The sequence below is a fragment of the Atta colombica genome, unplaced genomic scaffold, assembly GCF_001594045.1.
Source record: "Atta colombica isolate Treedump-2 unplaced genomic scaffold, Acol1.0 scaffold12, whole genome shotgun sequence".
NCBI lineage: Eukaryota > Metazoa > Arthropoda > Insecta > Hymenoptera > Formicidae > Atta > Atta colombica.
The window spans coordinates 6,451,672-6,467,495 of NW_017259206.1; the positions used below are offsets into that span (position 1 = coordinate 6,451,672).

General features: G+C 29.0%; 3 protein-coding genes across 4 annotated transcripts in view; all 3 read right to left on the reverse strand.

Moving 5' to 3' along the window:
• The window catches only part of LOC108694385 (neuropeptide-like protein 31), a 1,802-nt gene extending 1,017 nt beyond the window's left edge, over window positions 1–785 (reverse strand). Inside the window, exons 1-2 of the mRNA XM_018203815.1 lie at window positions 675–785; window positions 44–236 (exon numbers count right to left, since the gene is read on the reverse strand). Coding sequence (XP_018059304.1) covers window positions 44–236; window positions 675–692 — 211 coding nt within the window. The 5' untranslated portion in view covers window positions 693–785. The remainder of the gene's footprint in view (window positions 1–43; window positions 237–674) is intronic.
• Window positions 786–4,667: 3,882 nt separating this feature from the next.
• LOC108694378 (probable serine/threonine-protein kinase clkA) lies at window positions 4,668–9,486 on the reverse strand. Its single transcript, XM_018203808.1, has 3 exons — window positions 9,458–9,486; window positions 6,566–6,632; window positions 4,668–6,061 (listed from the first exon to the last, which is right to left on the reverse strand). Exons 1-3 carry the CDS (start codon window positions 9,473–9,475, stop codon window positions 4,668–4,670), a joined length of 1,479 nt encoding a protein of 492 aa, XP_018059297.1. The 5' UTR covers window positions 9,476–9,486.
• Window positions 9,487–10,296: 810 nt separating this feature from the next.
• LOC108694386 lies at window positions 10,297–12,890 on the reverse strand. Of its 2 annotated transcripts, none has more exons than XM_018203817.1 (3): window positions 12,795–12,890; window positions 11,152–11,202; window positions 10,297–10,641 (listed from the first exon to the last, which is right to left on the reverse strand). In XM_018203817.1, exons 1-3 carry the CDS (start codon window positions 12,823–12,825, stop codon window positions 10,403–10,405), a joined length of 321 nt encoding a protein of 106 aa, XP_018059306.1. In that variant the 5' UTR covers window positions 12,826–12,890; the 3' UTR covers window positions 10,297–10,402. The 2 variants fall into 2 exon arrangements, with proteins under 2 accessions (XP_018059306.1, XP_018059305.1); XM_018203816.1 differs by having other exon boundaries at window positions 11,152–11,248; window positions 12,811–12,848.
• Between the last annotated feature and the right edge of the window lie 2,934 nt (window positions 12,891–15,824).

The window sequence follows — 15,824 nt, forward strand, 5'->3', positions numbered from 1 at the left end:
ATACATATAAATTTTACAGAACAGATTCTATTATAAATCCTACCAAATCCATAGCCAAATCCATGTCCATATCCATGTCCATATCCATGTCCATACCCTCCATACCCATGTCCATATCCTCCATAAAACGGGAATCTATATCCATAGTGATATGGATAGTAACCATATCCGTATCCTAAGTATCCCGGTTTTGCAACAACCACGCCGATTGCAACAGCCAAGAGCAGAACAAGGTACTGTAAAGCGAAAACTAGAGATTAATTTAATTAAGAAAATTAAAATTAAAATTAAGAAAATTAAATTAAAATAAGAAATTAAAAAATTGAGACAGTCAAGTCACTAATTTTATCTTTATTTTTTATAATGTAGAAAGAATTTTAGAAACATACGTAACAGTGATTATAAAAAGCTTATCCAAATTAATGGCACGATAATGACACTATTTCATATGCATGATTTTACTTGTGTGAGTGATAATAATAAAATAAATTTCACTTTAATAACTGATATATTGCCATTGCATAATGTCCAAATTTCATTACAAACTCATTATTAAAAAATACATTATTACAAATTTCATCATAATATTTTATGATTTGCGAAAGAATAATGCCGCAATAAGTCAAATTACTTGACTTCTAGAACAATTTTTTATTCAAGTTCGTCGCACTTACGATCTTCAAGCACGCCATTCTTTCTCGTATTTGCAATTGTTGTTTGTGGCCCAACTGACGCCGTACTAACAATCGCACCGATTTTTTCTCATCTGTCGTTGTCGAACACCACTGTCTATCGTTTCTGCGACACAAGTGCTTTTATAAGAAAGGCGGGGTCCCTTCGTAAGGCGCGGTGGACCCCCCCACGAGAGCGGTACGTTTTTCCAGGTCCCGCTCTGGCCTCCGTTGTGCTAATAGGAAACTTCATTGTTACCCTGGGATTATGCGAATTGCGATTTTGCATTATGAAAGAACCGCGAAAGACGCGGCGATGTGCAGTAACGCACCTGTGACGGGATCGCATTAGTCCACGCCCGATGGGCGCCTTGACATCCAAATTTCTTCTTCGACGCGATTGCTCGCGTGTGTCCGCGGCGCCGTAAACCCCTCATTACAGCAGGAGAGAATCATACGTCGCAACCGATTGCGATACTTAATGCTGCAATCGCTAATCGCTTATCGTCGAACATTAATTCCTGGGTCCACCGGTGAATCCCAACAACAGGCCTGGAGGAGGAAACGGTCTTCTCCCGAGTATCGTAATCGAAACAGAAAGAAGACGACGATAGATGACATTTATGCTGGTCGACAATTACGTAATCCGGGATTCTGTTACAAAATGTGAAATTATGTTGATAGACATCCGCGCGATTGAAATGTGTGTGTCTGATTTGTCAATTGCGTGGCGACATTCTTAGCAACACGGAAAAAGGCATAATTTTATGTCCAAATTATTAATGAAATATTGAAAATAAAGAGCCTCGAGAAATTTATTATCTATATAATACCTAATAATTAAATAGAGATGTCAGATCGATTAAGTGTTTTGAAAATTAAATGTGTATAAAATATTAATATATGTGAAAATCATCATTAATAGAATGTCACAAATTACAATGATTGCTTTGTATAAAGGGGGAGGGAGGGAATACATGATATATGAATTAGCTTCATTAATTTAACATGTAACATAGAATTAATTAATTCAACAGAATCTCAATTTCTCGAGAATGTTCTGTCTTTCTTTTATATTCCTGAATTCATTTTTATCAAATGCGATGTATCTTTTGAGTCGTCTTATCAATCATGTCTCAACAGAACACATTGTAATATACAGTTTGCATAATCATAGTTTCGCATAATAATGACATGGTTAACAGAAGATGTTGATATATCATATTGAGTAATTCTAATTCTATTCATTCTTTTATAGAAAGTTACCTAAATGTAAATATTTCAAGTATTACTCATATTGATATTTTGATATTTTACAAAAAAAAATAGATGAACTATCATTAAATATATATTAATATATATTAATATATATTAAATTTTATTTTTCTTCTTCAATTAATAACGTATAAAAATTCTGCTATTTCAGTATTCTATCCTTACAGAATTAATGAGAATGTAATTAACAGCTATATTTCCGTCGATTGAAACATAATCGGTATGAATATTCCTCGATTATCTTTGTTTTTATCGGAAATACGATTTTCTTTGTTACATTTACCTTCACGGTCGATTTTCCATCGCCGATTTATTTTCTGTTCTCAGCAAACGAGATTGGATCTACAATCAATACAATCGATAACAGCGAAGGATTTCTTATGTGTTACGTAAATTGTTATGCATTTACCTTGAATTAAGTGCTATAATAATCTACTTTTATGAACTTCTTGCAGTCATATGGGGAATATAAAAAAAATTTTTTCATTCGAAATAACTAATTTTAATTAACAAAAATAACATTAAACAATTAATATATTGAAATAAAAATATTAAACATTCTGCAATATTATATTTATAATTATTAGAGGAAAATTACGATACTGATTAATAAAGTACAATATTCAATGGTATCTCTTTAAGATACCATTGAATATTACCATTAAATAAGATACCATTGGATACTTTATTAATACTGATAAAAGCATGATATGTTTAAATGATTAAAGAAATAAAAACTCGTAATTCTCGTATATTTGTGATCTTTTTTTTTATAAATATCATCTAAAATCGAATTCTATAAATGTGAAAGTAAAATTATTTCGATTTTCTTTCATAAATTGTAGTTTAAATAATAATAGATATTATTAATAATATTAGTATTCGTAGTTTCCCAAATCTGTTCTATTTTTATACTTTTTTCTTTCTTATAATATAAAATATGAAATTAGAGTGCAGCCTAAAAATCGACACACACATTTATGAAATAGACTATAAGCTAACTTAATTTTAATATAGTGTTATAGAATTAAATAATCCTATCGGAGCTGAAAGCGAGCTTATATATATTTATAGAAAAATCCTCCAAAAAGAAAAATTGCTTCGTTATATGTTATCTTACATAACAGCATAAAATATAATTAACAAGAAATATAATTAATAAGAAAACACTTTATATCGAAGTAAAAAGATTCTAGAAAATCAAATTCGATAAAGAAAGCCAAGATCAAGTCAAAGTTCGATGTTTTACATTAATTTGTAATACATTGTAATACATTAAATATATTAAATTAATTTATTTCAGATATGATTGAGACCCGAAAAATTTTCGATTTCAACATAATTATTTTGAAATGTTAATAATCCCCTCTTAAATTAGAATAGAACTGAAAATTTTTCGGTTCTCAATCATATCTGAAATAAATTAATATAAGAACATTTATTAATATTATATAAAACATCCAATTTTGACTGATCTTGGCTTTCTTTATCGTATTTGATGTATTCTGTCAGTTTGGAATCCAGTTTTGTCATGCTCATTTTGATTATTTTACAAAAACAATTAATTATTGCAAAATTATAAATAGTATTATAAAAACTGTTATCTGATAGGCGACATTTTTCAATATGTATTTATGTTTCTATTTTTAGCTTACTCTATTTTTGTTTAAGAAATATTGTTAAGAAACAAATTGCATGTTTATTTATATTCATAAATTGTGTTATTTTGTTAAACAATGTTGAACATCAAGTTAACGCAAAATATTCAAATGACACAATCACATTATGTCACATTAACACTCGGATATGTTAAAAATTTAATGCAAAAATTTAACAACTATCGATTTTAATGTTTAATAAAAAATGTTTTTGTATGTCTTGTTAACGATTTTCTTTTCATGCAAGACACGGATACAACTAATTGCATGAAAATTAAATGTCTCTAACTTTGCGTGTCTTGCATAATCGCATTTTGTACTGTCATTGACGCGACGTATATGCAAAATCATATAGAGGCCACGAAAATTACTGGACCATGCACGCTACATACATTATTGTTAGAAACAAAGAATAATTGTGTATATAAAGGCCGACAACCATAATTATGAGAACATATTCTATATCATAATCCTGAGAACATCGTAATGAAAACCGATGATAAGTACGAATGTACGTGTCGCGCAGCGTCTATAATTAGTGAGCTTATTAGTTATCGACTTATCTTTCTTACAGTCAAAGGTAGAAACGCCATATATCTGCAACAATCAGATTTTATAACATCTTTCTGCATATGTATTAGTTTTATAATTTATTTTTAATGAGATACATAATTAATAACTATCAGCAACTAACTAATAATAAATGTTTCTTAAAATTTAAAAGATCGAAGAAGTTCTTTATATATGCTGCTCTTAAAATATTATATAAATATATTATTAACTTTAATATATTCCTCATAAATTTTAAGCTTATACGAGTCTTTCGTGCGCACTTAAAATTATATATCCAATATTTTCTTCAATTTATTATTTCTTAAATTTTCTATTTTACAAGCAGAATGCTTCCTAGAAAGATTTTTAAGAAGATAATACTTTGAAAAGTTTTTCATATTACATTGCACTTTCTTCACGTCTTTTACTATAATATATTGTAATTTTAATTTTAATATTGTAATTTTAATTTAATTTTTTCTGTCAAGTTTAAGATTAATATTTTAGGAAATCAGATTCTCCGAATCTCAAAATTAATCAATTTGATCTGCTTCAATTCCTTTCGTCCCGTTGGCGTTGTCTTGTATCGATTCGAACTTGGAGCCGGTGCTATCTCTTCGTCGTGGAGCGCGGTGATTCGTTCGGGAGCTTCATTCTCCATAAGTTCAGCAGGTGCTTCCGTTGTCTCGGCCGATTCACCTGAATCGGCGGGTTTGCCTTTTGGCGGGAGATATTTCTTACCGTGAATGAAAGGCCCGTAAGGATGATGGAATGGAAATCCAACTAGATACGGATCGGCATATATTGGATAGCCAACGTGGCCAACCCCGACCACAGGGCCGCCCTTGAATCCATGGAAGTGGTCGTACGGCAGGAGGGGGAAATCGTGGGGGTGAAAAATCCCCAGTAATGGCTTGACCCAAGGGGGCCCATAAGGAGGCGAGTATCCGTTTTTTGTCGAGTTATTCTGGTCACCATTCTCAGCCGGTTCTTCGGTTTGTCTGTTGTCATTATTATTGTTGTTGCCATTATTGTTGCCATTATTATTGCCATAACCGTAACCACCGTGATTGTAACCATAACCACTGTGTCCATAGAAATCGGGTCCACCGTAAGGTCCGTAACCGTGATGTCCATAGTGTCCGTTTCTAGAAGAATCATTTCCGTTTCTCTGATAGGGTCCATAGAAGTCGTGATGACCGTATCCATCATAGGGAAATGGGGAGTAGGGATGATGGTGGCCGAAACCATAACCTCCGTAAGGCGAACCGTAATCTCCGTAATTGGTCCTGTTCTCCAATCGCGCGTTCTCCTCCGTGCCCGCCTCTTCCGAAGATCCATCTCCATATGGATGATGATGATGATGATGATGACGATGATGGCCATATGGTCCAAAACCTCCGTAGAAACCTCCGTAAGGTTTATCCAAGAAAGGTCCATGAGGGAAGGCTGCCTTGGGAAAATTACCATGATAAGAAAGATATAAATTGGTGGACGATTCCTGAATACGACCAATATTGTCGCTAGATTTTGGAGCTGCGTCAAGATTATCCTTATTTATGGAAAAATCGTAAGGTTTGTAATAGTTCGATTGTTCTTGGCGTAGGTAGGAACCATCTCGTAGAGATCCATCGAATCGTTCATTCGTTTCGGATCCCTCTTCCGGAGAATCTTCGTACACTCCATTGTAAGGATAAGAGCGTGGTTCGTAATAGGTAGCCGCGTTTGATGTTTTTGTATCGACTATATTATTCAAGATTGAATGTGAATTCAAGTCGTTCAGGTTGGCGGATACCAGGGTTGATTGGAAGGACGATCGATTATTGCGGGATTGCACATCGCGCAAGATGACTGGCGACAATACTGAAGCTACATTTTTAGCGAAATTTGCTAGGATATCCGGACCTATGTAAAGAGAATGATAATTAAAATAAAGAAAGTTCTAAATTTAATAAAAACGCATTGAAATGCTAATTTCTTTCTTTCGTTAAATAATCTTTTATTTATTAATGATCTTTACAAAAAATTACTTAATAGAAACTTTCCGTAAACTATAATAATAACTTTTTTATTAATAAATAACAGCTTTCAGAGAGAAATACGTTTTTTTACATTATATCTCTTCGTCTTCGAATTTTGGTCTGTATAACAATAATTATTAGAATATATTGTTTTGCAAATTCAACATTTGTAAATGATTGTTCAAAATGATTGTAAATTGTTAGGTTATTTGCGTATAAATATAGAGTTTGTGGTTATTTACATACAAATATCGAGTATCACGTTACATATTACTATTATACATTCAACATTTCTTGTAAATGATAAGCTGTTTATAATTAATAAACTTTAATTTGTTTTTAATTAATAAATTTAAATAAATTTTGAGAAGAAATATTTCATGCTTACTGACTGCGGTTCTTGCAGCTTTTCCATCATTTATTACGCACCAAAGTGCGATGTAGTACAACAATATCTGTAAGAAAAAAATTTGATATTAGATTAAATACACAGACTTACACAAAATATAATTGTAACAATAATAAATTAATAAATAATAATTTTTAAATAATAAATTTTAAATAATAAATAAATTTAAATATTTAAACTTTAATAGTTTATTAAATAATTATTATATTAATAACTGTTAATAACTGTTCAAAGAATTTTTATTTTACTTACAATGCATTTGCTAAAATTCATTGTATTTTCAATTTCAATTATTTTGTAAATATAATTGCTTTTATTTGCAATGATAAGAAATACATTGACGCTTGTAATTTTTAAGAAATATAATAGTTTTTATAATAGTTTTTTTAATGGTAAGAAAGATATTGACACTTGTAATTTTTAAGAAAAATTTAACGATAAATGATTACCTCCTTGATTATTTTTCAAAATTTCTAAGATAAAAGAACAGCAACAATAATTATATTTTAGATGTAAAAAATTACGAAAATTTACTTGAATATAATTAAGGTAACTGAACGGTCTGCGATGGGCTATATTCGAACATGAGATAATTTAAGTATAGTGGCGTTTGGTATCCGGAATTTCTCGCAAAAAATGCTATGAACTGCGTAACGTACGACGACACGTATAGCATGACTGGCTCGATACTTCTCATAGAATTATGTTTTATTTGCTATTGCGTAAAGAAAGACGCATATGCATGTAAACGACGATCAACGCATCGTCGTTCCAGCAGAAGGTTTTGCAAAATCTCGGCAAAAAGCTCTGACGTACACGCACAAATATCAGTTCTAGATATACTTATTACGTCGTCTCGTCGCGGAACTTGATTCTTATAATAATAGAATCGAATCGGTTAGGACTGTGTGGTCACATCGATTGCACTTCCGCGATGTAAACACATATTGCTGAAAAACTGTTCAAGTATATGGAACTTTCGGTAAAGTTATTTTCCGACCAGCACCGATAATTTTGCAAAATAAATAAAAATAGTTTCTGAGAAAGTAATTAATAAATAATAATTTCATTATCTTTAGAAAAGTCTCTCGAGAAGAGAAAGTAACAGAATTAGTAACGGAACTTGTAATAGAAAATTTTCTTCTGATTTATGTAAGACTCGTATGAAGATATTATTATGTTTGTAAGAATGTTTTACCGGCTATTACTTCTTACCCATTATTTTATAAAATACATAGTTATAAAGGAATAATTTGAAGACATATTTTTTAATGTATCAACATGGATAACTTCCTGCATACTGTGATATTAATATAAAAATGGAAAGTTTACATCATTTTAATGTAGGTAACATAGAATGACATGACTTTCGCTGTATACTGCGATAGAATAATATAAAAATTAGTTTACGTCATAATACTTTTTACTAAAAATTGTTATATCTTATTTTACTGTCAATTTTTTTATTTATAAAACCTAATCATCGAAAGACTCTGGAGAAGAAAAAGAAAAAGAAATGTAATTTATTAAAAGAAGATGCGAAGATGTAATTTCTGTTATATAATAATCGTATATATGTAAAATAAGCAAGAAATGAAATGTCAAAAACTTCGCTGCACAAGAAATAATAATGTATCGTCTATTCAGCACATCTTAAAAGGAGATTAAATCTCCATTCATGCGTGTTCATTCACAAGATTGATTTTTGCGAAAAACATGCTCTACATGTGCTCGTCTGCATTTTTTCTGGCAACATTAGTAAATCATCGCTAATGAGATCTGAAAAAGACATCTCTAAATATTCTGGGTGAAATTGCACATTTCAATAATTTATAATACGTTATAGATGATTATAAGATTTTTATATGACATATTTGTGTTTCTTGAATTAAAACGAGAATGCCTTCAAATTGTGAACATAATTTACTGCATGATGTAAACATCCAAGATGTGCTTATATTTAAAACTAAATTTCCTACGATGATAATATAAGCACATAATTAAGTAAAAAAAATAAGTAAATAAAAAAAATAAAAATAAAATAAGTAAAAATCAAATAAATAAGAATAAGTAGATAAAAAAAGTAATAATATAATTCAAATCGTCGCGCAAGATGGTGATATATCTGGCATTAATTTCTCATTGGCTAATTACATATGTGCACGCGTAAGAACATATGAAATTATTACACCATAATCTACTGCAGCTGACGACAATAATGAAATTGCAATTTTTTTTAGGCAGTCAACATATGTGTTTTTAAATTCTTACTTATTTCACATGTTTGATCTAAACGTATTTTATACTCTTACCCATATTTAACATATATATCATAAGCTTTATATATTTTTACGTATATAAATACATGATATAAATAAACAGTCACTAATAAAATGTAAGAATTAAATAAATTGTACTTTCCTATTACTTTGTTTTTAATTAATAAATGCAAGATTTAATAATTAATTAAATAAGTTGTAATTTTTTTATAAACTGTGATATCGCAAATTTAACAAGATTAGGTTAGATACAAATTCTTATGTAATATAATTTATGTTATGCGTTATAATATAAAGAGCAAATATACCGCAAATATATCGAGAAAATAAAATATTTATAATATCGTCATTAATAAATTCACAAATGATTCACTCCGATTATTATATTACGCCGATTGCAACAAATTTCCCGCGTACTCAATTATAAAAAAAATACAAACGGTAAATATTTTGCAGTTGACACTTCACACAAATCTATTCGACACGTAGCAAATTTTTATTTTGCAATGATTTATTACTACGGATCATTATGAAATTGCAATTTTGTTACTTTTCCCTGTATGACCAATGGCTTTTATGCAAGGATACTCACGTGTGACGCGTAATGCATCGTGCATGCGGCTCTTGACGACTAAGGGACAGACATCGTGACCGATGTCATTTATACTTTCTCTCCTTTAAACGCCTTTTACCCTCGATACTATGAGTGAGGGTGTAAAGAGTGGATCATGTAGTCTTTATATGTTTCGATCGTTTCGAACATGCAAATTAAAAGCTTTATCGAATTTATAAGCAAAAGAATATATAATGTTAAGTTCTGCTTGCAGATTTTGACATTTACAAAATATTCATTAATCGGATTTTTATATTTGATATATAGACGAATATTCAGAGTTCTTTTTGAAGAAGGGGTTTATTAATTCTATTATCACATAAAGTTTAAAATATCTTCTTTAATGATTTGGAAAAAATATGAGATTTTTTAATCGTAATCTTTAATTTTTTTCTAGAAAGAAATATAAACAAAATACAGTTATAAAAAATAAAATGTATAGTTGTGAATAAAACTCTATCAAGTTCTTGTCCATTTCCTACATAACATTACTACTAATAGAAAAAACAGTAATATTAGACATTTCTACCAATTAATCATATGGCAATAATTTTAATGGCATACAAATACAAAAAAATGCGTAAATACAAAAATGTATCACAAAGTTTCGGTCTTTAACTAAAACATATAAGAATATATTTTTAAATAATGTATATTATTACTCATAATTACGAATAATTTACGTGAGGACCGTGCAACTTTAATTTCAGCATAAATTAATTCGGTGAAAATCACAAACTAATAATGCATTAATCAATTATTTCTACTTTGTATCATAATGGATATCATGCTGTAGGACGTAACTTTACGATGTGGCTTAATATACGTTCTTCGTCAAGAGTTTCACGATGAGGAAAGAGAAGCTCGAGTGACTGATGTAGCATTTGATGATTGATGAAGAGATCGTTCTAACAGGCTGGCAAACTAATAGCCGATCTGGCTGATCCTGCCGACGATACCGGGGGCGATGACACCAGGAAGATTATAAATTTGCACAGGTCGAGGGGAAATTCCCACTAGTCGGGTTGCTCGGAAATTCGGCGTGATAATTACGGGCCGTTGAGTGCTGCTCAGAATGTCAAATTGTCTGGCTTGAGTATTAATCTGCTTATATCCTGGATACTTGGCGAGCATGCCGCTCACGCTTCCGTAAGGAATTCCACCTGTTGAATGAAGCAATTGATATAATCGTAAAGCCTATACAATATTTGCAATTAGGCCCTAAAAGATTTATTAAATTTTAATACATATTTCTAGCACTAACTAAATAATTAACGTTTACTTATAATAAATAAATATTTATTCAATAAAAAAATCAAAAATGATTTTTATATTAAATAAATAAATATTTATATTTAGTAAACATTTATTTAGAACTATTTAAACAAATATTTATTAAAATTTAATCTTTTTTCAGCTATAATGTCCAATAAGTCAAGTATCTTGTCAAGTGAAAGGAAAGAAGATTAATTTAGTAATCAATAATCACCAGTGCTGCTTTCTATTGGAGCCTAATCTAAATCGTATTTAAAGACAGAAAATAAAGATATTTTCTTTATAGCAATTTCTATTATTTTAGAGTTTATCGAATGAATAAATTATAGTCTATCACAAAAATTCTTAAAATATTGAAAGAAAAAATTGGAAAGTTAAAAAACAGAAGTCTGACTTACCGTATGCCAATCCATTCACCATTTCCACTATCCCTGCGCTGTCTGGTGCTGCTGTCGATAATTTAAAAAACGCTATAAGTCCAAATATCAAGGTGACCTAAAAATCACATATCAAGAAATCATAATAAAATTTGGAGACTTGAATGCATGTTTGAGAATATTTTTATGTAATTGCTCACTAATGAGGACAAAATAATACAATGTACATAATGTATTCAATATATTTTATAAAATAATTTGCTTCTATTGACAAAAAATTATATAAATTATATAAATATTATACGGAATTTTCTATAATTTATATATATATAACTTTTGCATAATAATTTTATGAGAAAAATCTATTATTAGATGGCATTAAAATTAATTACATGCATTCAATTATTATGGTTGCAAATATTATTAACAGTTTATTATTTTATACTCTGCATATTTCTTCATATAATTAATTAAGAATTATAATAAATTGAGTTCGTCATAAGTGCACATTTTTTCATTTATATAATAATACTCCAACTTAGACAGTTTAAAAACATTATTTAAGCGATTATTCATAAATAAGTAAACAATATTTTCTATAATTATATGATCACTGTCAATAATTTTATCAATTAATAAATAAAATAAGTAAATAAAATATTGCGCAGGCAATATGACTTTGAAATTGATTGCATTAAAACAGACAATCGTGTATAGAAAGTGTGTCGTACAGTTTTTCGTTTGTTTTCATTTGTTGCACAAATCTGCAGTTCTTAGATATTTATGTCAAGTAGTATTTATTCCTAAATCAAACAATGTCAAACAGATCTTACAAAATAAATCGTTTCATAATTATCATAAACTCATTTTTATTTCTATTAAAATGTTAGTGATGATAATTTTAATTGTGTAAAGTAACCGGATCTTATATGACCTAATATTGAATATATGACCTCAATGTTTGTAAGTAATTACATGGTGAACTCAATAGATAACACTAATAAATCTACAAATTGTCTATCTTGATTGTATTATTGTTCAGTTTATTGTTCATTTTATTATTTTCGATAAAGCAAAATACAGAACGTAATACTTCGTAGATAAGTAATTGCTTTCTATATATAACTACTTACTAATGTCTGTTTCTACCGATGCAGTATTAGTAATTTTAATCTCGGTTCAACTAACTCTTTATCTTTTTCTAGTTCTAAGAATAAAAACAACAATAAATCAACATCGGTAGATGTCTATCAACACTAATTTGTATTCATACAAAAAAAGTCTTGTTCATATTTAAACTATCCACGTATAATAATTTTCTACAATGTAAAATGTAATCACATCATATCATATCATATCGTATTCACTTAATGTAATTCAATATAACAATTCAATATAATAATTATAATAATTCAATGTAACTGCAATGTAAAACATCCTATTAAGCAACTATTTAATTCGGTATTTCTTATACAAATAATCCGAACTGTATTTAAAAAAATATTCAACTCGTACAGTTTTATAACTTTGTTATAACTTTGTTATAAAACTTAGATATTTCATCATTAAATCTTAGATATTATCTTCACATAAAATTTGAAAACTCACATTCCGGCACATATAGGCGAGACCACTCCCGAGATTACTATAATTAATTTATTCACCTGGGCGTTCACGTACCTTGGCGGGCAACATGTCGCCGTTTCCAATAGAACACAACACGTACTAAACGCGTAGGCAAAACTAGAATACAAAGGCAAAGATTGAATTATATACACGTTGCGTGGCGTGCCGCGTGCGCTAATGTTGGCCAATCATTGGCGTTTCCTTTCGATCGCGCCCGCTTTATTCTTCTGTCTACAGGATTTTATCGAACTACGAGGATATCTGTGGGGTCCGCCTTGGGGCACTTTAACCTTGGGGCACTGCAACCACCTCTCACATGTGACGTACTGACTTCTATCCTATGCACCAAGGACCATGTTTCTCGTGAGTATCTTCTTATCATTGTGTGCTATGTCGCGGTTTTAACAATACTGATGATGCATGTCCTTGTTGAATGACAAATGACAATGATGTCCTTTTAGATTGAATTAATAAATAGGAAGAAATGTAAAAATTACTGATGATGATAACGCGCTACAAGTATTGCTCGTAAAAATCGTCAACAAAATCTTCCGCCGAAGATCGATGATAGAAGGTGGCAAAATTATTAAATTGTTAATATAATGATAACGAATAAGAAAGAATAAAAATTGATATTACTTCAAAATCATAAAAATATGTGAATTAATTAAATTGGTTACTTAGACGCATTGTGACTTTGGTATTACGCGTAATTGTTCTAAGTTTCCCACGTTAATAGATTGCTGCAGGATAAAAGCGTTATAGTAGATAACAATTATTAAAATGTCGCTTATTAAGCTGCGCGAAAAGATTATCGCACTCATACGAAAAATAGATCAAGGGTATCCGCTCTTGAAGACAGTTAATGATATTACGTAACAAGATTAATAATCCAGCAGACTCACGAATCGCTGCGTTTGTTATGATGATAAATATTGCTGACAAGTATTGCAGTTACAAAAGAGAAAGCGGTAAAAAAATATTAATTTAATGAAAATTATGCTTAATCATCCAATAACTATTGTAATTATGAAAAAAATAATTGAAAGAATAATAAAAAAAACTCAATTAAAGGAGTCTTTAACGAGAGAAAACTGTTTTGTTGAATGAGTTCTTAAAGTACTAAAGTTCTTAAAGTATTAAAAGATTCAATAAAGTAAATATAAAGTAAATTAGCATATCTTTATAATTAAAATTAATATTTTATACATCGAATATTTTATATATCGAATAAAATCGATATAAAATTATCATAGAAAAGGTTCTTTCTTTCTCTACTTTCTTTCTATTTTGTTTCGTGTAAAATATTGCATATTATGATTAAACTTATTTTAACAAAATTTGCCTTTTATTGGTTATTTTTATCTCTGATCTTATAAAAACGAAGTATTGTAACAACGTCACATTATAATAAATTTATATCATTTATATCATGTAGTATGATTATAAATGATATATTTCTCTAAGAAAGATTTTAACTGAGATCAGCATAAAATTCGCGAAAGCGGTCGAATTATATTATATTATCGGTTAGAAAAATTAAAAATTAAAAAGATAGCAATTATTGCTGACGTATTGTAAATTTGTGAACAAGTAAGAAATTTTAACTTTCAATAAGGCTTCTTTTTGTTGTCACAAACAGGAGATATAATTTCTCTGGTGATTCGCATCATGATACAAATAGTAAGTCGCGCAACAGTTGCGCCGATGAAAAGAATGGATATAGTTTCGAATAGGACATTATGTAATCCTTCTGTAACATTTATTTAACAAAAATATTCTAGACTATATACAATAACGTAATTAGAGGTCGGAAAAAATTATTGCAACACTCTTGATTGAATCGCGTCTAATCATCCGCATCTAAATGCGCTTTCTCTAAAACAAAAATTAATTAACTAAAAAATGCTATGATAATTATTGCAAACATTAAAAATATCGTGAGTATTGAAATAAACTCAAGTGCAAGTGTTTGAAGTTATTATCTTTGCGTCATCCAAATAAAATACAAAAGTCATAATAATATTATAATAATATCATAACATTATAACTTTATTTGTCATTTATAAGTTTATTTATAAGTAACAAATGATGTCATAATCACATCCTATGATATCATCACTAACTTAATTATGACTCTGTATTTTACTTGGATACGTTCGCTTTTATGAACATTTCAAGGTGCCTTCTTAAGATTTCTATCTACTACTGTCTCAAATTATGACATCAAATTATGACAGAAGCGAAAAAACACACCAAAATTCTTGCTAATTATATTTGAATAGAAATATTTTTCAATAAAACATTTATGATTTGCAATCAATAAAGCAGATCTGTAAAATATATCGAAAATTATCTTCTTGTTTCGAGGAGAAATTAAGTCATATTTATTTCTATATTATTAAAAGTTTGTCATAGATGTAAAAATAACGCATTTCATTTTTAATTGTACATATATCTGAAAATTTCTTTCCAGATATATGATTATTCATTAATTAACGAAATAAAAGGAGAAATTTCGATATTTTACAAGTCAGTTCGATTATAAATGTTGTTTTATTAAAAATAAAATTTCTATATTAAATAATATTTATATATTAATATTTCTATATTAATATATTTTGCAAAAATTTTTGTTGTACATTTTCTTATTCTTGACATCACAATTTGAGATAGTAATTCTGAATAAATAAGAGACATAATCAGCAGACATAAATCAATTTTTTTGTGTAATATCCTTATGACAACTTTAAATTTTTTATGAATAAATTTTATAAATTATGTGATGTAGAATTTACTTATACATTATTATTAATTACGAAATAAAAAGAAAATTAAAATAAATTTAAAGATTCAAATTAAATTTTTTATAATTATCTAAAAACGGTTTTAAAATTAATTTCGCATATGAATTTACGTAGAAATAAGAAATGTTTTAATTAAACGTAAAATACGTTGGCTCTAATTATTTACGCTCTACGTAATAATACATTCTGCGTTCCGGATCCTTTATAAACTTGGCTTGTAATATCGATTTCTGTTTTTGTCCTTTATCTTCTTTTTCTTCT